General features: G+C 36.5%; 1 protein-coding gene across 1 annotated transcript; it reads left to right on the forward strand.

The window, feature by feature from the left end:
• Nucleotides 1-935: 935 nt before the first annotated feature.
• rell1 (RELT like 1) lies at nt 936-27,720 on the forward strand. The gene is made up of 8 exons (XM_066719971.1): nt 936-1,118; nt 8,134-8,328; nt 17,336-17,410; nt 18,993-19,047; nt 20,191-20,427; nt 22,129-22,279; nt 24,212-24,247; nt 24,519-27,720. Exons 1-7 carry the CDS (start codon nt 1,082-1,084, stop codon nt 24,233-24,235), a joined length of 774 nt encoding a protein of 257 aa, XP_066576068.1. The 5' UTR covers nt 936-1,081; the 3' UTR covers nt 24,236-24,247; nt 24,519-27,720.
• Nucleotides 27,721-27,996: the final 276 nt, after the last annotated feature.

Raw genomic sequence — 27,996 nt, forward strand, 5'->3', positions numbered from 1 at the left:
GTTTCTGAATTCAGAATTATAGCCTCAGGGACAACTAATATTTCACAATAACTGAAAGCTAAGTTGATTCAGTGTTGGCACTTGACAAAAGAGTAAACGTGTAATGTGTAATGGTTTATGAAGCAAATGTGATTAAATTAAAAATATATTGGTTTAGAATATTACATATTACATATTTGAAGAAGCGTAATCAGCCTCTTTGATTGTAGTTCTTTATCATGCTTTAACTAAGCCACCCAGATCTATAACTATTTATGAAAGATTCATTATAATTGTATTGTTTAAGAAACAATAGTATTTGTACTATTACAGTCTGCAATCATTCCACCTCCCATTTTCTAATGCTTTAATAGACTTCTGTTTTTTTCCTTCCATTCTTAGCTTACAATAGAAATGAAACCCCTCCCAATCCCCCGGGAGAATAAGAAGTCCATGCAATATTGGTCTACTATGAAGACAGCATTAAGAAGAAGAAGAAGTCTCAATTAACACAAGTAAAAAAAAAAAAACAGATGTGATTCCAGATGTAGCTGATGTCATCAAAAAAGGGAAAACACGTGGAGGTGATAGAAGAAATAGACAAAAGTCGTGCACACCAGTTCACAAAGTGACTCAGAGTTAAGCACATCCCACTTAAATGACTCCCATCCTTCTCCACAGATCAGAAGATGTGATAAGGCACAGAAATAAGAAGAACACATCAAAGATGGACAAAGGAAGTTACATGAAAAGAAGACATAACCTAGAAGAAGACCACACAGAAGACAGGGAGATGACATCATACGCGTTGTAGGCGTGACATGAAAAAGAGAAGTTTAGAGCAAGTGGAAACATTGTGGGGAGGACTTCGTCCAGCAGCGGATCGATATAGACTGATACAGATACAGACATGGCTCTGTAGAGGTCCAGGTGCGTGTACCGCTTTAAGAGAGGGGCGTGGCCAGCGCACCACGCTCAGAATGAGGAAGTGCTCGGACGCGTCACGCAGCCGGAATGAAAGCGGGGCATTAGAGACCGGAGTCCTCTCTTGAGCATCGCCAGGCAGACCCACAGCCACCACAAGAGCCGGGCACGACACTTCATGGCTGATTCAACTGCACCGGAGCCCACTCCTCAATGTAGGTCACTTTTAAATCCCTATTGTACGAGGATCGAGAAACCAGAAGTTCCTTGTCAGCCAACCGATCTGGCCTTCCCAATATGTTGCCACGAAGTTTTCAGGACTTGTGTGTGTGTCAGTGTCAGCCACCGCAGATGCAGAGCAGCTGACCGGGTGTGTTGTTACAGATGGCTTTAGTGCACCCAGGGGGAGAAATAAAATGAAAAAAACCAGGACACGTGTTGCTGGCAGACGCACAGAACAGGGCTGGACTCCTCAGCGAAAGCAAGAGCTGCCCCTCCAGGTACAGAAGCTGCTCTGGCTCCTGCAGGGCACCATGTTGTCATGATCGGGAATATTTTTGTTTGAAATGACTCGAAAGGCAACCAAAGCAAACAGACATTGAGCTGTATGAGGGAGAGTTTTGTATTTTGAGTTGAATATGGTTTGCTTCTGAAGTTGCTACATTGTATCAGCCAATGCACACCTTTGCAGTACCCTAACCCTACTTTTACTGTGCTATAAAAGTACTGTATCTAGCCTGTGTGTGAGTATATAGATAGATAGATAGATAGATGCATCACGACGTTATTCAATAAGGCAATTAAGTAAAGAAAGTGAAAATGATCATGTTTTAACTTTGAGAGAATTGATCTTTGCTTAAGTTTCCAGTCTAAAATTCACACCACCACCCTCTGATTCTCAGATCAAGTATGCACAATGTACAGTGACCTGCTTGTTAAGACTCTGCAATACTGAGCTAGTGGGTTGGCTGTTTGGACTTCCAGTAATTTGCCCAAAATATAATTTGACAGCTGCTTAAGGTTAGAAAACTTTGCTGTGTTCTGGAGGTGTGTTCTCCCATTGGCCCATGGTGGGACATGCAACTTGAAGGTATTTATTTGAGAATTAAATATAACCAGTTAACATTTATCAGTTATGTTATTGCACATTTTCTCTGGTAAAAGCCATATAGGGAACAAGATTTATCAAAATGAATGCTTTAAAAACCACTACTGTAGCAGTGAGTTTGAGGAGATTTTATTGTTTTGCCACCGAGGCTGTCGTCTTTACACTGTAATACTGTACAAATATTGTTATATTAAATTGCACTGCTAGCTCCGATGACCTGCACCTTTCTGTGCTACGTTGTTGTGACTGATCATCTTTAACAATTGCCTTCAAAAATCCCACGAGGTGAGCTGTATAATTCTGCCTTTTGTGACAAGAATCTGCCATTATTCCTTTGGTTTGTGAATTTGAAGTGGGTCTTTTTATTTTAGATTTAGGTACACTTTTTCTAGCCTGCATTTTTCAGTGTTTTAGGTATTTGAGGTGTTTGTTGTGAAAATAACTTTCTTTAATTGGAGAGTCCGAATATTTAGTTTCGTTTTGTTGCTCATGTTAAATGACAGCTGAGATTTTAGTGGGTTTGTGGTATGATGGGTATGAACAGCAAAGTCCTAACGCCTCAAATTCAGCTAAAGCATGGAAGTTGAAGTCTTCCCCTGCACTCACGTACAGCAGAGGGCACCTCTTCTTTTATAGCAAGGACAAGTTACTCGGTGTGTTGGGAAACTGAACTGAATGATTTTTTTCTTGGTGACGGGGGTGTAACCACATTCAGTGAATCTCTGACGTCACACACTACTAAAACCAGTCAAACCTAATACACTGCCAGCAGAGATTTTATACGCTATATTATGACATTGTTATACATGTCAAAACCATTGAGAAGTCAAGCCCTGCAGGGTGAAATCCTATACACTGTATAGCCTACTGAAATCACCCAGGATATTGCAAACAACTAAACGTAATGCTCTATAACTGCTGAAGTAACAAGCATGTTATTGGGATTAATCGGTTTGAACAGACTGGTGTAAGTTTTATTTTTAAGTAGGATGACAGACAATAGCAGACACATGGTAGAGAGAAGAATGGGGAAGAGACACCAGCATATTTGATGGAAGGCTTCAAGCAAACTCACTTAGTAATGACAAAATTGGCACTTGTCCAGGAAGAATCAAAAACAAAAATGGAGGTCTGACTCCTGCTTTGCAGCTGTAAATACAACGCAGAAATGTATAATGTTCCTCCAGCTGCACATAGAAAAGGTTTCAATAAACATTTTACTTTGAAACTATGAAATGAAGTTAATCTGAGCCAAATCCCATAATTTGAATTTGCTTATCCAAGCTGGAAAATAGCTTTTTAAATACAAATGAATACATTTTCCTAGCTACCAAATCATGGAAACTTCAGTAAACCACATTTGTTCACATCATTTTTTTTTTTTAAATCTAAATATAGGCTACACTTACCTTGCCAAATGACTATTGCAATGGCTGCTTGGGCCTAGTGCATTCCCCTGAAGATAATGTGAAAGAGTGTATGTTGTGGTGTAGTTAAAATTAGGTCTATTATTACTGCAGGTGCTGTACACAACGACCATGCTTTTCTCACCACAGCAAGTGAGATGAACTCAAAGAGGAATAGAAACTTTCAGTATCTTGTATGCGGTTCACTGTGTAGTTTATGAGATTGAATTATGCCCCTAAAAGCATCCCGGGCCATTCCCAGTACCCTCATCAGTATTAAAAGGATTCAGATAGGCAAATACTCCAGAGAGTAAACTCAATTTAATTAGTCAGATTGGAGTGGTGTCTGAAAATGAATAAGAAATGCTATTTATATTTGAAGGCCATTCAAGTTATGCAAAAATTATGGCTCGGTATATTATTATTATTTATTACTTGGAAGATGCCCTTATTCAGTGCAGTCTGGTTGAGACAACAGTAGAGCATCAAAGTCTTGAACTGAATGTGGGCCAAGATCGGGAGCCAGTGGAGGGAGTGGAGCAGTGGAGTAGCGTGTGTGAATCGGGACAACGGGGAGAACACCAGACACGCTCTGGATAAGCTGCAGTGGGCAGACCAGGTTTAGGCAGGCCAGCCAGGAGGGAGGTGAAGTGATTAAAAAAAAAAAAAGTTGACTGAAACAATCTTAACAGCCATATGAGCATCATTAGCACAGTGGGGAGAAACCGGGTAAACTGGTAAACCTTATCTTGTTTTCAGGATTTTTATGAATCTGTCGCCCTCATTTCTAGCCACTTCACTGATGAAGAAACAGGGTGTTTTGCAGTTGTTCATTTGTAAATGTATCACCTCAGTCAGGTTCCTCCCAGAAAACTATTTGAATACTGGCAACATTGTTTTGCATAGTACCTGTGTAAAGATAAAAATTGGATAAGTTCATACAAGAACATGTCAGAAATAACTGGAAACATACTGAAATATAAGTGTTGTTCTATGCCATTTCCAGAAAACGCCTTCTTAATAGTTAAATGATAATGTTCTGCAGCTTCTTCAATTTGAACACCCCTTCCTACATTTGAAGCATGTATTTAAAAAATAAAATAAAAAATACAAGTGTCTTTCTTTAATGGTAATGAAAAGGATCTGCTTCATGGAATTCCAGATAGACTAGACCTGACTGTGAGTAATATGAATGTGAAACTTTGTTTCATTTTGTTACATTGTACACAGTTCACACTCCGCTGTAGCTACACGGCAATACCTCCAATAAAATAATCATGTAAAATAATAGCGACATTTCTGGGTGGTGAAATTAGCTTTTTAAGAGTACAAACCTATGGATCTTTCGGAAACACAGGGTGATGGGGGCAATTCAACGTGCACATTGGTGACTTTTCTGATTTTCCCCATTGAATTCCAGCCAAGCAGTTCTAGAGTTAGCGCCCCCGTGACGCCATGGCCTATTCCTCGATCTCTGAATTCTGGTACATAGAATGAGCTGGACATGAAAAACTCACTCCACAGAATTTCTACTTCTGGAATAACGTGAGAAACTATGGAATTTCGTGGCGTTCCCCTTTAAGTGAAGTTACCTTATAACTGTTTGGCAAAGTGGAAAGTTATGAACATGTAAAATGTAAAATGTTGGTCAGAGCCAAACATCCTGGCCTGTGGATAGACGGAGTTTATTCTAGTCCTCACATCAGTGCTTCAGAAGTAAACAAGACCAAACGAACCAAGTCTGTGATTCAAATAGGGAACATCCCCTTACAAAAATCTACTTCAATAAGAAGTAGTATTTTATATCTCTAATTGTTATAGTTTTTATAATTATGTGTGCTAAATCTGGGGATCACTTATGTGATTCATTGTGGATTTGCACAATATTTGTCTTGGAACTACTATAGAGGACTGACTCATGGCCATTGTGAAGCTCAGGTTTGGGTGATTAATAAATACACAAATGCTTGTTGTTGGTTGTATCTGAAACAGGTGCAGCAAACATGCTAATAATACAAGCCATATAACATTACAGTTTTACAATAGTTGTTATTGTAAGACGTCTGTATTGTATGTCAGTATTGTTATATGCAGGCCCTATATTTAGAAAATGCATTTCACTTATGGAATTTCCATTTCACCTTAAATTGCATCTATCATAGGCTGTTGAGGCCTAAAGTCAGCTCCAAATAATCCTTAGAACTGCCTAGGCTGTAGACAATTCCCTGGGGTATTACTGGTGAAATTAATGAATAACACCGACCACATGGTGAAATTAAAATATGAAAAATATGGCTGGCATTAGGGATCTCCTACTGCCTGGTTTTGTGAATCATTTTGGAAAAATACCCAAATCTGGGGCATTTTAGAATTAAATTGCCTTTTTCCTCCCATTTACCTTAGTCACACATGTGATGCCAATTTTGTGCATTAGACTTAACAAAAAATCCTGTTACCACCAGATCCCATTACATAAAAGGACAAAATCTGTGCCAAGATAGCACGCTGAAATGTAATTGCAATTTAGTGTTGGAATGGAAATTTTGTGCAAAAAATGCAGCCTAATAGAACATTTTGTGTGGTAGTTTTACTTTTCTGTAATTTAATAATTACATTTTGGTCTGGTTGATATAAATGAGCATTTAATTTAGATGAGCATTTAATGAAAATGTATAATTTACATATCTTGTGACTTTAGTACTAAAGATGCATTTCTAGCTTAGGGGTTTATTCAGAATTTTAGTTTTCAAACTATCGTATCTGTTCGACACAAATGCCTTCCTTTTCTTGTAAGCTTCTTAACTAATCTTACAATAAGATCTAAATCCAGTGACTGTTAAAAAAAAATAATAAAAAAAATAAAAAATCCAATGTTACAATACACTTCATAAGGATATATCTCAAGCAAGTGACATTTTTGTACAGTGGTAGAATTGGCTCAGAATGGGTAATGTTTTTAATTATGCAGTCTCAACATTTATACCAAAATAACTATCGTCACATGTTTGGGGGATGTTGGCAACTTTGAGTCGGCTAACTAGCTTCTGTGGTTTGATTATGAAATGACACAAACTCTAACAGTTTAGTAGTTTTGTAATTTCTTGCTGTGTTGCAAGACTCAAGCCTACAGTACCTCTCCCTTTACTATTTTTAAAAGAGTGCACAAACTGTTTTTTTATATTAGATTTAATTGTTTTAAATGAGTACAGTATTATGTTTTTCCAATTTTATTTATATTTCATTTATTTTCTATCTATGTCAATTCATTGTTTGGATTTATTTTAAATTACTGTAGTAATAATTAACAATTACAATCTTTTTTATTCTTTTGATAGGGTTAATCTTTACCTTAGTTATGGCTTAGTATGAACTTTGTGGACATGTATGATGAACATTTTTGTAATTTCACCCAAACCAGTCTGCAATGTGTATGATCAGGCATTAGCCAGTTATAACTGGAAAATAATTTCAGAAACACTGAGTGACCAGGAGGCGAAAAGGCCAGTGTAAAAATCATGCAATTTGCTGATCAGTCCTCCTTTTACAATTATTATTATTATTATTATTATTTATATTATTATTATTATTAATAATAATAATAATAATATTTTTGTTAAAGTTCTTAAACTCATAAGCTTGTTATTTTCTGCACAAATAATAACTTTGGAAGTTTGATTTAATAAGTTAGAGTGTTTGGAGTTGGAAAATCTGCATACAAATGTTTAACACAATTGATTTTCTTTTACTGTTTAGTATTTTTATTTCAGATGAATCCAGCATGAACACTGAAATGAATTAAACTGCAAAATTGTTTTACTTTCCAGTAGAGGCAAGACATTGTTAGTCCTGCCCTACCTTAAAATCACTTCCTTCTGTCTAGCAAATCTAGTAGGTTGTGATTTTCCCCCCTCCCCCAACTAATTTCTTATCTAGTATCAGTACCTTGTTTAATATTTATAAGCACTTTAAGATCTAAGATTAAATGGCACTATGGTGAGAGTAAAGGTGAAAAAGTCAGCCTATATTATAGGATACTCTATTATCAGTTTCTATACTGTGAGTTCTTAGAAGCTCTTTCTATTGAATACGTGCAATATATGATAAGGTAAAGAGTTATGTCTGTCTGGTCTTGAATGAAGTAAACAGATCAAGAGATACTGTGCATCTGTCTGTGGTGGAAAGGTCTTTCTTCACTTCAATTTCGTAGTCATATATTATCATATAATAATGTTTATCTACTATTTATTTATAGATAAAATTAATGAATGGATCTGCATTTCCCTTAAGCACGCTTGACTTCAGTATTAACGGTTTATTACTGCATGACTATTAAACAGAAACTGGCAACTGTAACTAGAACACAAGTTCAAAAGTAGTGCTGTAGAGAAGGTCACCTTGACTTAATGGTTAATTACCCTTTTGTTTTAAAACCTGTCAACGTCACAATGTCATTTTATTTCTCCTTAGCTAGAGGGGGGCAGTGTGGGATGTGTGAAATTATTCAGTTGTCTTCGATATATAATATTATATAATAATAATGATGGGCCGGTTAAGTTGGCATGATGGTGTCAATTTCAATAGTAAAACTGAATAAAATAGGTTTGTCAATCTCCTGATGTGTGTAACATGACACCACCTCTTATTTTATTTCAAATTCCAATACATAACCATAGGTACTGATGCGCATAGTGTTTGTTTGTTTGTCTTTCTTTCTAGTGAAGATGACTGCAGGCAACACCACACACACGGACCGAAGCCCCGAGTACGTTGGCTTTGCCCTGGTGCCCATCTGCTTCCTACTAGGTCTCATTGGAGTCTTAATCTGTCATGTTTTAAAGCGCAAGGGATACCGCTGCACGACAGAATCTGAAGAAGTGATTGAAGATGTGAAAGATCCTGAGGAAATGAAAGGTGAGACATCCTGATTTATCTTCAACATCTTCTGTCTGTGATTTGAGCGTCATCAGTTTTTAACTGCCAAATAAATCAAATCAACAAAAACATCAAATGCCAATGCAGTTATGTGGCTTTCATCAGCATATTTTTGAATATTTTGGTTTCAATTTTAGATTTAGATTTAGATATTTTCCAAGAGAAACCCTGGAATTCCATGGACCATAAATAGGATAAGCATCAGCATACTGGGACAGATAAAGGCACTGTAGTTGGAGCCAAAGCTTTATATGCTATATGCTCAAAATCTAGGCCCTATACATAAGACATCTATGCATTCATTTTCGAAACCGCTTATCCTGGCGAGGGTCGCAGGGAAGCCGTAGCCGATCCTGGCAAAGGTGGCGCGGTGGTTAGCGCTGCTGCCTCACAGCTCCAGGGGTCCTGGGTTCGAGTTCCAGCTCGGAGTGCCTGTCTGTGTGGAGTTGGCATGTTCTGCCCGTGTCCACAATGGTTTTCTCCGGGCACTCCGGTTTCCTCCCACCGTCCAAAGACATGCAGGTTAAGAGAATTGGTCTACCTAAATTGCCCTATGCCTGCCGGGATCGGCTCCGGCTTCCCCGAGACCCTCACCAGGATAAGCGGTTTCGAAAATGGATGGATAAAAATATTAAATTATCTTGTGACATCACACCTTTTCTTATTTAGTTTTTCATCAAACGATTGCGACATAAGGTGCAATGTGGATTGTGAAGAATGTCAGGTGGTGTGTAAACAGTACTGCAATGCATTGTTGGGCACGAGTAATCTTAAAGACGTTTGTGTGAGAGGTTTGGTAGGTGGTCTGTTTAATCAGTAACTAGTCCAAGGCAGCAAACCTCTCATACCTTCACCATTATACATTAATTATACCATTACCATAATAATGGTGAAGGTATGAGAGGTTTGCTGCCTTGGTAGTAGTCTTAATTGTTATTTTCTATTGGATTTCGAGTTTCAGTGCCTCCCATTATGTTGAATTTGAAAGCAGTCTCCACCCTTTACTGGTTTTTCAACTGGTCACAAGCCTTTTGTCTACCTCAAAGCCTATATGTATTTATGAGTTGTGGGGAGTGGTAGGCAATGGACCTAACACAATTAGCTACATTGAACATTCTTTATGAGTCTTAATAACAGCTTTCTTCATGTGTCAGTAAGCTCTTCCAGCTCTTACTAGCTTGAAACTTGTTCTTTGTCAGATTTGCTAAGCAAGGCAGGGACAGGGTTATACTCTCTGTGGGAGTCTTCAAAGAGGCTTTCTCCAAATCTGTGCCCCAGTGGGTGAAATAGAGCATTGTGATACAGCAGGTACCATATACTGGATGAGACCAGTTAAAACCGATATCCTGTCATTCACACATAGCCATTAAAGATCACATGGCTTTGAAAAGCATGGGTGTTAACCACAGTGTAATGAAAACAGGTCATGAAATCTTGCATGCCTCTACAACTGACTTTAAACTAAAAGAGTTACTGGAAAAGTACATTTGCTTGATATAAGTACATTTTGGGGAGTATTGAACCTGGATTCTGTGGTGATACAGTGGATTTTCAGTGTGGTCATTTACATTAAAAGGCACCACACAGCTCCACCCAGTACACCAAAAGACCATGGGAGGTTTATAACTAATGATTTCACTGAGGGATTTCATCACTGTAACCAGCTGATGTACACGCTGAGCCCCGTTACACTCCCCCCCAAAACTCCTCCTTAATTTAGCCGCAGCAACCTCAGTCCAGGTCACCAATGTAACAGGTCTCTTCCTTCCCCTGATGAATACGAGGCCTTGTGTTGTGTTTTCATTTTGTATAAACAGAAAGTGTATAAATGAATGTCCAGGATGTTGAGGAGGTGATTTATTGAAGATATAGCAGATTTCTGAAAGCAGACTCTCATAAAGACTGTATATCATTGGAAAAATAACATTAAGATAATTTCAGAATCTTTGTTTGTCTCCTCCTTTCACTCCTTCCCAGCATAAATAGCAAATAGGAAAAGGTGACCCAGAATGGGAATTCTCCCACACCTTTAGGTAGTTTCAATATACTACTTGAAGAGAACATTTGTAACAGTACACAGGAGTTTGAAGTTCATGGAGTTCAACACTTGTAAGGCATATCTCTGTTACACTTACATTTTCAATATGACTGTTAGTAACCTATATATTTGTATATCTTGAGCAGCAGAAGTCACCCTGGGTATGGGCAATCACATATACTTTACGTATACATAAGAACATAAGAAAGTTTACAAACGAGCATGATGAGTCGAGTGGCCTCCTCTCATTTGGTGTTCAATAACTAAGTGATCTAAATGTCGCGTCCAGTCTATTTTTGAATGTTCCCAATTGTCGTCTTCAACCACATCGCTGGGAGTTTGTTGCAGGTTGTAACTAGAGCCCGACCGATACAGGTTTTTTGGGTCCGATACGGATAATTGTGAAGCAAAATTTCCTGATTACCGATATATCTGCCGATTATAGCTACCGAACAGACATTTTCTAGCATGGATCCCTCAAATCTCTCCCTGTCATATTTGTGTCAAATATGCACTGAAGGCAGGATTTTTACATAATAAACAACATAAATTTTTATAATAATTAACAACCACAAATCAAACGTTGTAAAAATGCATTAAATAAATTAGAATAAGGGAGAATAAAGGAAAAATATACAAATATGCATGTTCTATACACTAGAACAAAGCACAAGGTATGTTAACAATTTCACACAAATAGAAAAATGTGCATGTTCTATACATTAGAACAAAGAATAAGATAGTGTTAAGTGCTGGTCTAGCTTATATTTACATTTTACACGTGTGGCAGCACAGCGCAGATGCATTTAAAAAATACTTTTTTTTTTAAATGCCCTCAAGAGTGTAACTAATTTAATATGTATGTTAAACATATTGCAATATGAATCCTATCCAAAAACACGATGTACAATTTGAAATAGTTTTATAAATATGTATAGTTTCAGTTTTATCCAACATTGTCTGGGAGGTGCATTTTTTCACTCTCATTTTCTTAAGATTGTTCTCAGTGATCTGAGCTTGCTTTTCATTTGGAGAGTTTTTGTTTGCTGATATCCAGTCAACATCTTCAGTGAACATAAGAACATAAGAAAAACAGTATTAATGAGAATAAACACTAACTAAAACCATGGATACTAAAATGCAGCACAGCGTTCAAAAATACTTTCTATTACAGTGTTTACAATGTTTTAGTAAAACACGTTTATTGGTTTATAAGTCCAATGTTTCTCAGTGGGTGTGTTTTTGTTTCTCCAGAGCGCTCAGCAGTGTGTGCAGCGCTGCTGTGCGCAAGAATCACTATCAGAAGCTTCCAGCGGAAACTAAAACACCATAACTATTTTAAAAAATAATGGTAAATAATTATAATAACCACTGTAAAACCAAATAAATGTGTATTTATTTATTGTCTGAAGTCTGACAAAGGTAATATTAAAAAAAATCTTTAGCCAATAGTTTGAGAAAATGTATCGTTGCATTAACGGTTGAATATGTGCCGATACAGATATTTTTGTTAAAGGCCAATATCGGATGATATATCTGTTGGGCCCTAGTTGTAACAACTCTGTGTGAAGAAGTGTATCCTGTTTTCTGTCTTACTTTCTGCCTACTAACACAGGAGTTCATATCAACTAATCATTTTGGTGAATGTGCTAGTTAGGCTTTAGAAATTAAAAAGGATTTGGGTGTAAACTTTCATGACTCTGTACTGAGAAATCATAACCCAGTTTAGCTGGCAGAGTCTTGCTTTTGGCTCAGGTGACTATAAAACATAACTTGTTTTTGGGCTCTTATGGCAGAGTTGATTGAATATGTTTGTTGTTAAAAACATGAGATCTGATGTGGAATAGAAATCTGAATAGAGTGCTGGACTATCCCTATATCTTTTTATTATTTTTTAGTTGACCCCATGCAATCTTCTGCTCTGTTTTTACAGTTAAAGGTTTATTTTATCTTGGTTTGTATATATTTCCTTTTTATATAAAATAATTACTGAAATTAAGTTTGACACATTTAATTTGATACATATTTGTTTGTTTAATTGTTTAAATCAATTTTTTGATTTAATTTAACTCTAGTATTTGGTTTATAAATATATTTACTGCACTTTAGAATCGACTGTAAACCTCAAGTTTTTGTTCCAAAATTTGTGTTTTTATTTTATTTAAATGTATACAATTCCTCTAGTTCCTTTAAAGTACAAAAGACTGTTTATTCACCAGTTAACTAATGGTGTCAAGACAAATCATCTTGATTAATCGGTTTACATTTTTTAAATGTTATTACTCACACCTGAATGTTATGAATTCAGAAGGTAGTTGTAATTTACTGTCCTTACACCTCATGTTTTTGTGAAATCTATTTCTATATTTATTAATAATCAGCCAAAGCATTGATTTCTTATTCAATATAATAAAGATCAGATTTAGGTCAGTGATGTGCACTTCTGCAATCTATAGTTGCCAGCAAAGAAATGTGGAGGACTGACAATGCCACGATGCAGTATGGTCCCTGGTTATCTGTCTGTAGGCTTTCCAGTGAAAACACTGTGGAATTATTACCACTCGTGGCAATAGTTCCACAGAAATGTTACTCTTAAGTGTAAAATACATAAAATGCATACTTTGTGACTTTGGTTTCTAAAGTATTGCTGTCAGTGAAATGGATTTCTGATTGTCCCTTATTCTGGGGAGGAAAGGAAGGATATGGCAGATCAAGACCCTGAGGAGGTGGACAGAATTTGAAAACAGCTTCTGACATTGTTTAGGGAGGAAGGAAGTGGAGTTTTTACAAGGAAACTATTTTTAAAAAAATGGCTTCGTCACTGTTTTTTTGACTTGAATTGAGACCACTGCACATTTTTCTTAAATCAGCATCTCTACATGTATGGCAGCCATTCCATTCCATTCATATTTTTATTTGGAATTTGGGAGAAATGTTGCCAAATGTTGTCACAAAAATAATCATTTTACCCAAACACATACCTATAAAAAGTAAAACCAGAGAAACTGATAATTTTGCAGTGGTCTCTTAATTTTTTCCAGAGCTATATGTACTTGCCTTCTATTTGGGACATTTACCTGCAGCCACTCCATATTCCACTTTCTGATAATCGTGGAGAAAAAAGTATGTTTGTTTTTAGAATATTTGATTACACTGGTGTCTCGGGCCCTTTGTAATTTCTTTGCAATAGATACAATATTTACATGGGATTCCCTGCATTTACTATATTACAGAGCTCTCTATAATCTCCTTGGCTCTTATGTATTATAAAGCAATATTGCAATAGACACTGATCTCATGTGGTAAGAACCACTGTGGTTTTGAACTTGTATCCTGACATGAAGATACGTAGATTGGAAGACTTAAATGGTCTGACCAATTACCTGCTCAAAACCCATTAGGAAATGTGTGCAGAGTTCAGTTCTAAAGCCAGTAATAGCAGTCAGGAATGAAGTGGGAAAATACAACTGTGATAACATACTTTGGTGTTTTATTTTATTTTATCAAATAAAACTAAAAGTCTATGTATATTGTGAATGAAGAAGTGACCAAAAACTGTTTCTAATAAAAACAAAAGTAATACATTGATCAGCAATTTGTCTTTTTGAAAGGCAAAAATTTAAATATGAAAGACTAACAATACCAATAATCCCTTATCAACAATTTAATCTTGTGTAGCCAATTGCAGATTATGACATAGGGATGCTCATTTTGAATTTTGTTTCTGACCGATTACCGTGACTGTGTCTGTGACCCATTAAAAAAATACCAATACAACAAATGTTTTTTCTTTTTTCCGAAGGGGTTGATTTTTAAATAGCAGCATAAACAACAGAACAAAAACAGATTAACAAAACGAACACACATTGAATCCGAGAGCGCCGAGAGCGCTGGTTGTAGGCTAACGAAAACCACCTCCTCCTCCTCCGCTCTCGGCTAATCAATGATCAAAAACAACCAACGGTTAACAAAACGGAAACTTGTAGTCACATTTTTCAGACCTCAAAATAAAATAAAGAGGGCAGGCCTACCTCAGTCCTCAGCATAGTGGACTGCTTGTCTACTGGTTTTTATTCAGAAATAGCAATGTGTCGACATGTTTTGGGGTTAGTCTGGTGCGCAGTCTGTTATTATTATTATTATTATTTTATTTTTTTATTTTTTATTTATTTATTTTATTTATTTATGTATTTAATTTCTTGGCAGACGCCCTTATCCAGGGTGACTTACAACATAAGTGCAATACAAAGTGCAAGAATACAGTACAAGTACAAGGCATCACACACTACAAATTCAAATTTACATTATACAAAGCAATTCAAACTATAATACATTTTACAACTTCCAATTTACACAGGTAAGTACAGTAAGTGAGGTCATACATCACAGCTGTAACTGCCCACCGTTGTTCAAGAAGTCTACCGAACTAGTTCCATCTAGTTTTGCATGACTGGATGAGCTGGTGTTTCGGAAGTTTCATTTGTTCTTGTTTGGCCTCCAGTGCCTTGCATGCAGGGGTGCTGTGGCTGAAGTACTTGACAAGCTGCCCAGCTGCAATGATAACCCGATGCACAAACACATTAAATCCATCATTTACCGCCAGCTGCAGTGTATGTGCAAAACGGGCCAACTGAGTCCCAGTTCACCCGCGATGGAGAGTTAGCAGCCACGATGTTGCGTGCATTGTCGTGGACATATGCAGACACTTTCCTAGTAAGTCCCCAAGTCTCCACCGCATCAATTAGTTTAGCTGTGAGGTTGTCAGCTGTGTGTCTGCCTGGCATACTCTGTGTTAGTAGGACGGCCGATTTTAACCTGCCAGTCCTCACCGACATAGTGGCATGTAATTGTCACGTAGCTCTCCATTGTGAGCGCCGTCCAGCAGTTGGTTGTAAGAGCCATGAACTTAGTGCTTGCAAGTTGCGTTTTAAGCTTTTTTTTTTTTTTTCTATGCAAAATGGCCTTCAATTCGATGGGTAATAGTCGGTCTTGATGGGATTTGGTAATTAGGCTCGATATAGCACAGTAGCTCCTGAAAACCCTTGCCACAGACCATGCTGATGGGCAAAATGTCTTTCTCCACCATTTAACTGATTCTCTGAGATATCTCCTCATACCACCACGCATCGCATCTTCTCCCTGCTAACATGGAGGGCAAAGTTTGTTGTCCTCCATCACCCGATGCTGGATATTTGCTTTGCAAGTGGTATTGCATTGAGCTTGTACTACTGCTATATGTCAATACTGCATTGCATTTCTTACAAATAACCTCGTCGTCCTTCAGGTCGAAATGGTCCCACACAGTACTTCTTTTTGCTTGCTTCATTTTGCTCAGACTCAGCGAAATGTGGCTGTAGGCACATGTCCACACGCCCCCATGAGTTGACTGATATATTTTTAACTGTTTAACCGATAGTATTAACCGGTAAAGATTCGTATTGTCGGTTAACGGTTACACAGTTAATTATGAGCATCCCTAATATGACATTCATACCACACAGCAGACAAGATTTTCTACGAGAGCTTTTTCATACTGTATCATTATGACTGTAAACTTTCTTAGACTTCAAAAAAAGTACATAATATAAGTTAAGAACTATGTTTAATATACATGTTATGATACATGTGTGAAAACAGTACATGTATACATTTACCAATGGTAAATGTGCATTTCCCACAGGTAATCTGTACATCTTCCAGTTAATTGTGCATGTTTAAACAGCAGTAGGTCAGTGGATTAATTTGATAATTGTTCATTAAAATGTGTCAAAGCATCCTATGTGTTTCATTGTTTCTTCTGTTAATTGATAAGATATATAGTTTTACACTTGTCAAATGTGTCTGTATGAGTAGTTAGCAGATTATAAGATAAACAACGTGCTGGACTCCACTTTGTGATTCGCAATACATGATATTCATTTAAGTTTATGGAGTGATGTCTTATTTCTGTTATTTAGCTAGCCGACTACAAAGTGGACTAGTCTTCAGGATAATGACGTGATGTTAGTGTGGTGTTTAATTTCAAGCATTAGCCTATGTACTTTGATTTTGTCCTTACTCTACATGTATCCTTTCTAACAAATATATATATATATATATATATATATATATATATATATATATATATATATATATACACAATGGTGGTTTGGTGATCTGTATTTGATCAGATAGGTCTGTAGCTTATATGGAAATTCAGTCTACAAGCGATAATGAGCAAACAGTTCAGTAGACATTGTTCCAATGTGTGATAGGGTTAGGGTAACCATGTTAATTTTAATTACTATATTCTGAATAATGACCTTAATTTCAGAGCAGTGCAATTGAGGGCACCTGATCTGGATTGCAACTGTGAGTGCTAAGCGCACCTGACCTACCACTGTTCAAGTGTGTGTTTCTGTCCACATCAACTGGGAGATGTACAGATTATCAGTGGGAAATACACATTTTCCGTGGTGCCAGTAAATTTATACATTTCCCGCCTAGTTGGTAAATGTATACATTTACCGTTTTCACACATATACAACATATATATTCTTCTGTAACTAAAGCATCACAGAAGAGATTTTAGGAACTGTTGGGGATATGTATATATTATGCTTTTATTTAAACTGAATGTGGGGTTAGACCAATTACTATTTTATGTAACTTGATTTTTAAGCTTTTGCCTGGATATTAACAATGAAATCCTAAAATAAAAATCACTCCCCGTAGATATTAAATCAGTTGATTTTATTGGGATTTATTGCAGTGTAGCTTCAGAAATCTAAGCAGATCTGATTGTTTTTTTCTAAACCGTAAAATAGTCAAGTACATACAAAATGTATAATGCATTTTCTTCCTTTTTAAGAGGTATGATGAAGTTGAAGACAGATCCTATACATAATATGCAGCAATGGTTTAAACAGTTACATATTCATCATATATATATATTTTTTTTTTTTACAGAGATGAATGATACCTTCAGCGAATGTAATGCTGACACGGTTGGACAAATTGTGCATTGCATTATGAAAAATGAAGGTAAGTTAAAATGTCATGGTAACATCAGAGATAAGTAAAATCTATCTACAACTATGAGAGTGTGTGGGTATGCATATATCTTACATTAGCTAATCAGTTGTTATATACCATGGGGTAGTCAGTGTAGAAATATGTGTAGACATTAGGCAGTGTACGTTTTTTGATTGACCTCCCCATTGACTTATGATCATATGACTTATTATTTATCATAGTTTTACTAGTGCAAAACTGTCCAAACAGTTTTTCCACATGACGTTCCACATATATCCATTTTAATATTCAATGTGATTTAATGTAATATTCTCCACCTTAGCACACAGACTGTCACCTCTCTTTGGGACAGCAATACAATTTGTTATATACTGAATATTAACCCCCCCCCCCCCCCGCCAAACTTTAGCAAATGCTTCAAAGAGGAATCAAATGTCAAGGGGCAATATTAAATATCCTGCAAAAGTCAGTAGAGTGCAAAATATTTAGACAGACTACAGACTGGTCAACAGGTGCTGGATTTAAAGAGGTGAAAAACATTTGTGACAGTTGTTTGGAAATAAACATGAAAAATATATTCCCTCCTCTGCCTGCCTTTATAATCATGTTATATAGTTATTATTTGTTTGCATATGCCCTTGAAGGATCTTGAGACATGAGCATAGTTGAATTGTGTATATTAAATGGAAATACATGTTCTTATTTTGTACCATATACAAAAAGTATACCTTCATTTTAAAAGACTTAAAGACTAGAACAAGTTTCATAGCCGAAGAAACTTTCAAATTGATTTCCATTCAATATACAATTGAACTATGTCTCAAGATCCTGCAAGGGTGTATGCAAAGAAATAGATAATCATACTTGATTAGAAAGACAGCAAGAGGAGGAAATATATTTTTCGTGTTTATTTTCCAAACAACTATCATAATTTTTTGAATACACAAAGACCATCAATTTTGTGGAGCAAAAGCATTTAAAACACTGCATGCTGGAATAAATAGTGTTATTCATGTTTGAGAGCAAACAAGTTTACACAACAGTGATTTGTTGACATGGTGGCAAGGGTGGTGGTGTATTCTGTATACAATAGTTTGCACTATTTGTCTTCATAGCAAGTTAATATCATGGTATTTAATTTCTTACTTGGGTTTTATCCACTTAGATTAAGTTACTGGACAGTGGATACAGCGGAAAATGACAGGATTTCAAACTGTAGTGGACCGAAGTTGGCACACCCTGTCTTTGCCTCTCATCCGTAATGTTATCGCCCCTTAGGAAATGCATGTGAACATTCTTGTTATTACTAGTATTCAGTTTCACAGTTGTGAGCTATATTTCTATTTCCCACTATTTTTATTTATTTCCTCCTCAACTGTATTCTATAGAGATAAAGGTTCTTGGTTTAAAACAAAACAAATGAATGTAAGGGATTCAAAGTAAGGAAAATAAGTTTATTCCGCTCCTCTTGAACTGAAAGTATCTGCAGTGGTGCTTTATTTTAGTTTGAAATCAAATTTATTTATGATGTGTAATCAATGATTTATATTTGTTTTGTAGATTAAGGTTCTCTTCTAATTTTTTCTCATAGCTAATTCTGAGGCTTTAACGGCTATGTTTAACGATAACCGTGCTGATCCTGACAGGTAAGTTTAAAATATATATATATATTTTAAATGCATCTCAGCACAATTGTTTGTGTTCATCTCTAACTTTAGTGCAGGACTTCAAGTCTCCAGTTATTACATCAGGGTCACTGAACCTCCAACTAAGAGGCATACATGCAACATTGATGCATAAACATAATGCAGAATGAGTGACATTTGTATTGGGAATTGATATGTTTTATACTGATGTAATAAAAGATTTCCCATTACTCACAGTATTATGTAAGTGTATACTTTAACAATGTACTTATACTTATGTTACTTCTGTAGTTTGGTGTTTGTTTTAGTCTTTTAATAAAGGACATTGTTGAAGGTACTCACCTCTAGGTCTCAATAAATACGGTCCATATTCATGTGAGCTCATAATTATAGTTTATAAAAACAAATATGTGGTCATTGCTGCATTACTTTTGTCACTATAATTAATGGCTTAAAGTATTAAGATGACTGTACTATTTAGACTGGTGTGAACTGAATTTGACCCACAAGGTGGCATCATTTCCCTGCCTTTATTATTTCTGGAAGGTATTCAAGAGCATGGTTTGGTATTTAATTACACCAGTATTTGTATATATATAAGTATAGTCTGTAGAATAATTGTTAAAATGCTGCTACATATATCAATATCAAATACATCAATATAAATAAATAAATACATGCATTGCTTTACCTAATGTTATCTGCACATCAGGCTTCTGTCTTGTTTGTATGTTTTGTGGTCTTTTTGGATCTCTCGCTAAACATTTAAATGAATACACATATGCAAATGATAGATGTCTAATTGTTTTAAACATTTTATTTGAATTAATATGAATCTTTATTGCACTTCAGTCCCTGTTTTTTTCTGTTTCTATACTCAGATTTGAAAGATGGTGCTAGAGCCAGTAATTGAATAATCCAGCTACTCTGAATTAAAACAAAAAAGATGTTTGACATAATGTATATATAATAGACATAATATAACCCAAAATATGATATTGTAGAGGAGGAATTAAGAGATAAGCGCATTATTTAACGAAAGTGCACTTGACGGTTTGCAAATGAGCAATTATCCTTCCTCTACGCAAGGCAGTACAGGTTTCTGCGCTTGATTGTAAAGATGCTGATGCCCTGTTTCGACAGCCCAACCACTCCAATCACGCCTTTCACGCCAGCATCCCCCCTCACACCTGTGGCAGTCGCCAGCCCTGCCAAGCACACCTGCCAAGGTAACCATCTGCACACCGTTGGTGGGGTGGCCGAGAAGAGCGTCTGCTCGCGGTGCACCAACAAGAGATGGACCCCAATGCGCCAGGCCGGCAAGGTGAAAGAACACAGGAAGAGTAATGCCACAGAAGTCACCGTCCTCTCTGTGGGGAGGTAAGAGATTCATTTACACCTCCTCAGGTGTTAGTCTAACTAGACTGCTTCCTTCCATCTGTTTGGGAACTGCAGAGACATGCACTGAAGATACGGGGGGTGGGGAGGAATAGACATCACATAATAAAATAGTTCAAATTCCACTATTGCCTGCATTTTTCTTTTCTTTTTTTTGTCCCCGGGGTAAAGTGTGTTTTTTGGAACATTTTAAATGAAGTGCATTCCGGATTTGCCAAAGCTGTATTTAATCCTCGAGTTTCGTTGGCGTAGAGAGGTAAACAGAGAGATGCCACATGTTAAGGGAGCAAAAAGTGGCCGTTCTCCTGCTGCTGAAAGAGCCCATCAGCTCGAGTGTCAGAAGATGAACCTTGTTTGTGTGCATATTAATGTGGCAAACACACTGAGGACATATGTTCCGAATTTGTTCAGATATTCCACATGAGTCCAAGGTAAACAGGAAGGTCACAGTGCAATGAAGAAGCAGCAAATCAAAAGGTGTAACTAGATAATAAAAATGTCTAGAAACCCAAGTAATTTAAGAATAAAACGGTAAAGTATTTATTAACTGGTATTATTATGACTTTTCTATAAAGGGAAATTCTATTTGCCGATCTGAAAATATTTTTCCTTTCCTTTCCTTTCCTTTCATTTTTTACTTCTGTACTTTAGAAAACTTTATTTTCTACTTTACAGATTTTTAACATTTTCACATGAACAGTTTGCACTTAATTAGATTAAAGGAATGCGTTTTTTTAAATTAAAGTTTTAATTAACACATAGCATAGAAGGCACCATCCTTGGCATGCTTATCGCTGTGAATGCAGTGCTTTACCCTTTGTAGTGTTTTTTTTATCACAGCAAGATTTCAGACGGTATAACCTTACTATGCATTTCAAATAGATACCCAACGCTATGCCAGACTACGTGACAGATGCACTGCTAATTAACCTTTCACATATGTTTCTCATCAATAAAAAGCAACCATTTAATTATTGATAACTCTCAGTTGTTTTTTGCACGGTATGTGTTGATCTTGCAATAATTCAATACATTAAATCACTGCCGATTATATTTAAGGCTCAGGTCTCTGTTACTCAGATGATTAGATTTTTGTCCATTTGAGAAAATAATCTAATCATTTTTATTTGTGTCTGACTTGGAACAAATGTGTCTGTGTTAAATGCCTGTGGTTGGTCACAGAGAACATTTCTAGGCTAATTGTGGTTGTTTTTCTTTGTGGGGAGGGGGACAGAAAGGACAGTTAGCAGTTTTCCATCCGTTTATAATTGAAGAGCATTATTGTTCTTTATATGGACTCTGTCATTTGTTGAATTGAAAAATTGTACATTGTAAGTCTGGTGCCCTCTGGTGGGTACTGCCATGCATTATTTATTCTGTGTGTAATGGACTAGATTGCGTGTCACAGTTTAGCCAGAGGAGCTTTCAGTTGAAATTAGGAGACCAGGTACCTCTGGTTAATATTCCTTTGGCAATTATTAAATTACTGTAGTACTTATCTCTCAAATATTGACCAGGATCACAAATGCAGCCTTGAAAACAGACAGCCCAGTACAGTAATATACCTGTCTCTGTGTTTCAGACGGATTGCCAGACATCAGAAACCTTTTTACTTAGAAAAGTGTGATGTTTCTAACCTTTTGTAATAACAGAAAACATATACATATTTGTATTTCCTCGTAGGTTCAGGGTGACAAAAAGTGAAACCAGGAACCGGAAAGACAGGAAATCTGTTCAGTCCGATTCAGAGGACGGGAGAACCAATGCAAATGGGGCCGCCTCTCCTTCTCCGACATCAGAGCAACCAAAGAGCAGATCAACGTCGTTGTCACAGGTGGGAAGGGTTCTAAGAATGCACTCGGAACCTTGCATGTATCGCTAGGGTTCTTCTGGCACTGGTTGTACTAATTCAATCAAAAATCCAAATCGGAATAACTGGAATAAATCGCCATCTATTTTTTATCCGTGGTCTAGTTCGGATAACACGAAAGCAGTTTCACTTCCTCTATCTTTTCAAAATCAGAATCGAGTTCTGGTTCTGCTCAGGGGAGCTGATCTGTTGAGTACAATGCACCTTGGCTCAAGATCAATTTCAGAGCCTAGATCCAGTCTGTACATTTAAACATTATAGAATGGAAAAATATGTGTGTATCATTATGCTTGTAGTAGACTGCATTCTTACATGTCTCTAATTTCATAGGTATCTTGAGTGCATTAAGAATACATTAATTGTATAATAATGAAGATGTTTATTTTTTCATATATTCATTTCAACCTTTAAAGCAACAGTTACATTTTTGTTTTGTGGGTGCTCCCCACAATAAAACCAAATAATTATATATATATATATATATATATATATATATATATATATATATATATATATATATATATATATATATATATACACTCACCTAAAGGATTATTAGGAACACCTGTTCAGTTTCTCATTAATGCAATTATCTAACCAACCAATCACATGGCAGTTGCTTCAATGCATTTAGGGGTGTGGTCCTGGTCAAGGCAATCTCCTGAACTCCAAACTGAATGTCTGAATGGGAAAGAAAGGTGATTTAAGCAATTTTGAGCGTGGCATGGTTGTTGGTGCCAGACGGGCCGGTCTGAGTATTTCACAATCTGCTCAGTTACTGGGATTTTCACGCACAACCATTTCTAGGGTTTACAAAGAATGGTGTGAAAAGGGAAAAACATCCAGTATGCGGCAGTCCTGTGGGCGAAAATGCCTTGTTGATGCTAGAGGTCAGAGGAGAATGGGCCGACTGATTCAAGCTGATAGAAGAGCAACTTTGACTGAAATAACCACTCGTTACAACCGAGGTATGCAGCAAAGCATTTGTGAAGCCACAACACGTACAACCTTGAGGCGGATGGGCTACAACAGCAGAAGACCCCACCGGGTACCACTCATCTCCACTACAAATAGGAAAAAGAGGCTACAGTTTGCACAAGCTCACCAAAATTGGACAGTTGAAGACTGGAAAAATGTTGCCTGGTCTGATGAGTCTCGATTTCTGTTGAGACATTCAGATGGTAGAGTCAGAATTTGGCGTAAACAGAATGAGAACATGGATCCATCATGCCTTGTTACCACTGTGCAGGCTGGTGGTGGTGGTGGTGTAATGGTGTGGGGGATATTTTCTTGGCACACTTTAGGCCCCTTAGTGCCAACTGGGCATCGTTTAAATGCCACGGCCTACCTGAGCATTGTTTCTGACCATGTCCATCCCTTTATGACCACCATGTACCCATCCTCTGATGGCTACTTCCAGCAGGATAATGCACCATGTCACAAAGGTCGAATCATTTCAAATTGGTTTCTTGAACATGACAATGAGTTCACTGTACTAAACTGGCCCCCACAGTCACCAGATCTCAACCCAATAGAGCATCTTTGGGATGTGGTGGAACGGGAGCTTCGTGCCCTGGATGTGCATCCCACAAATCTCCATCAACTGCAAGATGCTATCCTATCAATATGGGCCAACATTTCTAAAGAATGCTTTCAGCACCTTGTTGAATCAATGCCACGTAGAATTAAGGCAGTTCTGAAGGCGAAAGGGGGTCAAACACAGTATTAGTATGGTGTTCCTAATAATCCTTTAGGTGAGTGTATTTATTAATGTTCACAGGTTTCAATATTGTTAAATCAGGGTGATTGTAATATTATATACAACATGTAGGCTAAATTGAATGCATTTATTTGATTTTTATATTTATTTTGATGTTTTTGTTTTACCTTTTATAGGAACATTCGAAATCTGACAAGTGATGGAGGTTGACGGTAGGTTCATTTCAATGAAAATACACAATTTGTGTAATCAGAATGCTCTCATTATTTCAAATATAATAAGCCATATATGCAAAGTTATGGATACGCTGTTCTTGGTTACAGAAGTATGAGTGTTTGTAACAGAACTAAAGACAGCAGTTCTAAAATGTTTATATATCATTTTTTATGTGTTCTGCAAATTCCTGTAGCTTAGAACTTAGTTGATAAGTTTGATAAGTACCTACATTTTTATTTTGGACACACAATTTGCATTCTTCCACAGATATTGGGGCCACTTTCGACACACAAGATGGAACTGCCTCAATCTGAACAGAGGAAAGAAGAGTGAAGGCCAACGTTTAAGAATAATGGAGTAAACGAGGCAGTTTTAAAAGAAACAGATTAAAAAAGTAAACATTTTAATTAATCATATAAGCCTTGAAGGCAGCTGGAGCATGTGGTTTTAGAGGCAGCAGATAAATTGAAGTAGATTAGAGATGCACCCCCTAAAACCTGGCAGTTGTTCGTTTGTGTCTGAGAGCCGGGAGCGATCGGTGCGTTAGATGAAAGGAAGTCACCTGAGGGGAACTTCAGAGGGAGTTCACAACAGCACCCACCCACCCCGAAGGGAGACGTCCTCGTGATTCACTCCCACGGTCACACAGACTTTTCATTTCTGGGTGGAGACAAAAGTACAAAACCTCTCTTCAGTCAGATTCACAAACACAAACCTTCACCCGAAAACACAAATGGATAAACACTCGTCCTGGACTTGTGGGATTGTTTAGTTAGTCTAAAGTATTTTTTTAAATGGTGGCAGTAAAGTAATGTAGTCATTTTTATGAAAGCAGTCAGAGTAGCATAATTGTATGTATTTAAAATGGTTATTGAAATGGCATAAAATGAGGTCAGATAAGTAGTGTTTAATTTTCGAGTGTTTGGCCCCCTTGGTGCAGTTTGACGTTATTCACATAGTGAAGAGCCATTATTATTGCAGGGAGGCTGATTGTTTTTATCGCATTGAATGGTGCATTGTCTATGCAAAATGTCTGTGTGAAAAGCTATGGGCACTTCAAATCTTTTCTGCCCGTTGAGGACTGGAAAGCTGCTGAAATGCAATGCAATTACTTGAACAATAGACCTACTTGCCTATAATATAAACCTAGTTTCATATTTCAATTCTCTCGGCAATTGAGAATTGTCAGGTGTTATTCCAGTGAATTAAATGCATTTAGAACAACGGCAGCCATTGAAAATGGTCAATGTACTCGTAACATGGGAATTAGATTGGACTTCTGTTTAATTATGCTTCATAATTTCTCAGACGTCATTTAGAGCCACGAAGTTTCAGCCACTCAAGTGTGTCTTAAATACGGAACAGGGACTTTACCAACAATGTCGACTGCGCAGATGATTTTGAAATTGGAATTTCATGGCTGACCTTCACTTCTGATGAGCTCCACTACCTAAAGTGCCTGCTTCTACATTTACGCTGTATTACATTCAGATAAAACACCTGTGCCTCCTTCTACAGCTGCACCAAAGACATGTTATAGATGCTAAAGCTTTAGTCCTAAGCTGTTAAAAAAGAGGCCTGCCAATTATTTTAGTAGGAAAGGATTTTATAAAGTGCTTAGACAATATACTAAACTCTGTTTCCCTTCCCCCCTATAAACCATATCTCTAAATTACCAAAAAGAGACTTTCAGCTGATGGATCAATAATGTTCATATTTGATTTGATATGGTGAGGAGATTCTGTAGACCCATACATAATTTCAGAAAATTATCATGAATTGACCTTTGAGTCACGCTACATTATGTGAAATTTATACGTTTGCATTGTTTCACTCCTTGGGTGTGCACTAAGACAGTGGTAGTGCACAGTTTAAAAACCATTTGTTTTTATTGATAAAGAAAGTGTCTTTGTTTGAGTAATATATTTTAATATTTCCCGTGTGTATCTAATACAATTTGTGTATATTGTAGGCACACACAATATAACCGGGGCGATTTTGACTGTTCTTGCATGTACCATGAATAGGTTATAACAAAAATGTTGATATGAATAAATTACATATACAATACAAGTGTTTAACCATGAATTTTTAAGTTCAAAATGTATACTGGTCTGCTTTTTGTAACCATTGTTAACTGTCATAATGTTTATATGTTGGCTCTCTCAGTTTTGTTATTTTTGACCTTTTTGATGGTCTTGCTTTAGTTTTCAAAACCATCTTATAGTTTTATCACTGTTTTTAGTTTTGTTTCTGCAAATGCATTAAATACAACTCAATGTCATCTACAATAATTCAGTGTATATAAACACATGGCAGACTAACAATGGAAAACTACTAAATTAATACTAGTTAATCTCTAATATTTTTTTTATAGGATTATTATTTTTTTATATAGGAATTCTAAATATTTAAATACATCCAAATTCCTATGAAACATCACTGCAGACAGATATCAGTTGAAGTAAGGCATTGTGGGGGATATTCATAAAACATGCTGTGGCACTGAGTTGGCACCGTTTGCTAATTTAATTTAGAAAAATTTAATTAAATGCTTTATTTTTATTTTTATCCACTGTGTAATTGTTTTTCATATTCCACATCATCAAAAGGGATGGCAAATTTAACGTGATGTTAAAGTTTTATGAATATGGGCCTGCATTGTCTCTGTAAGGACCATTTTGGTTCAGAGCAGACATCCTATCTCCTAAGTCTATTAAAAACTCTCAGAAGCAATGCATGCCACTGTTCTTCTGGAGACAGATGTATTTATTTATTAATTAATGTTTTAAAATCATAAGCTAGGACACATTTTGCAAGATTTCCAACATGTGTGGAAACTGACCTGTTCGGATTGGCATTTAACCATTTTCGATCGGGTACCTATTTGACCTTTAAAATATCTGTAATTTAATCCCATTCTGGATAAACTGGAAATTGGTGTAAATGTCTATAAACGGGTATAAGGTAATGTACACTAAGCTCTCAATCAGTTGGAGCAGAACTACACATTTTCTTTTCTACTTTCCATTTACTAACAGTTGCAATTTTGACTTAATTTATATCTTCATTATTGCACTGCCTTGCATGCTGTACTGGAGCAAACCTGTAGTGATATTAAGGCATTGTACATACATCCGTTGAACACATTTTGTGTGCAATGTGATGACCATGACTTTTTCTACCATGACCATGACTTTTTTTTTGTTAAAACACATAGAGAAGTTGGTTATATAAATATGTATTGGTGATACAATATAGAAATTATGGTAAAAAAAAAAAAAAAAAAAAAAAAAAAAAACTGCAAATGATCCAGTCTGTGATCATGCAAGAAAGGAACACTATTCACAGTCCTTGTTGATGCCAAGTTTTTTTGTTTTTTCCCCCATGATAAAAACATTTAAACAAGTGTTTAATAAATGTTTGTAGAACAAAAAAAAAAACTCTATTAAAAAGAATTAAAGCATAATTTGTCTGTGTCTTCTCTGTAAAGTTCAATTCAGTCACTGCCCCGGTTTTTCAAGTTAACAAATGATATTCAAAGCAGGTTTTAACACAACTGCGTGACTTGGCATAAAAGGTAGTTTATGGAAATAATTTTGTCGCTCTTCTTTTTCGCCTCTAAGTGTGTTTACTAAGAGTACAGAAGAGAGGATGTTCAGTGGCAAATTGTGTTGACATGTTATCTCTAATTATGGACAGTAATTTTGCTCTTGACAACTGCTGTGTCAAGGTAGTTTCCTGG

The sequence above is a fragment of the Amia ocellicauda genome, chromosome 13 (assembly GCF_036373705.1).
Source record: "Amia ocellicauda isolate fAmiCal2 chromosome 13, fAmiCal2.hap1, whole genome shotgun sequence".
Lineage (NCBI taxonomy): Eukaryota > Metazoa > Chordata > Actinopteri > Amiiformes > Amiidae > Amia > Amia ocellicauda.

What these genes read in the sequence shown, in the direction of transcription:
- rell1 (XM_066719971.1), top strand. Translation starts at nt 1,082, where the DNA reads ATGGCTGATTCAACTGCACCGGAGCCCACTCCTCAAT. An exon ending in ACCGGAGCCCACTCCTCAAT is followed by an intron (nt 1,119 to 8,133) that starts GTAGGTCACTTT and finishes CTTTCTTTCTAG; the next exon opens with TGAAGATGACTGCAGGCAAC. An exon ending in ACCGTCCTCTCTGTGGGGAG is followed by an intron (nt 20,428 to 22,128) that starts GTAAGAGATTCA and finishes ATTTCCTCGTAG; the next exon opens with GTTCAGGGTGACAAAAAGTG.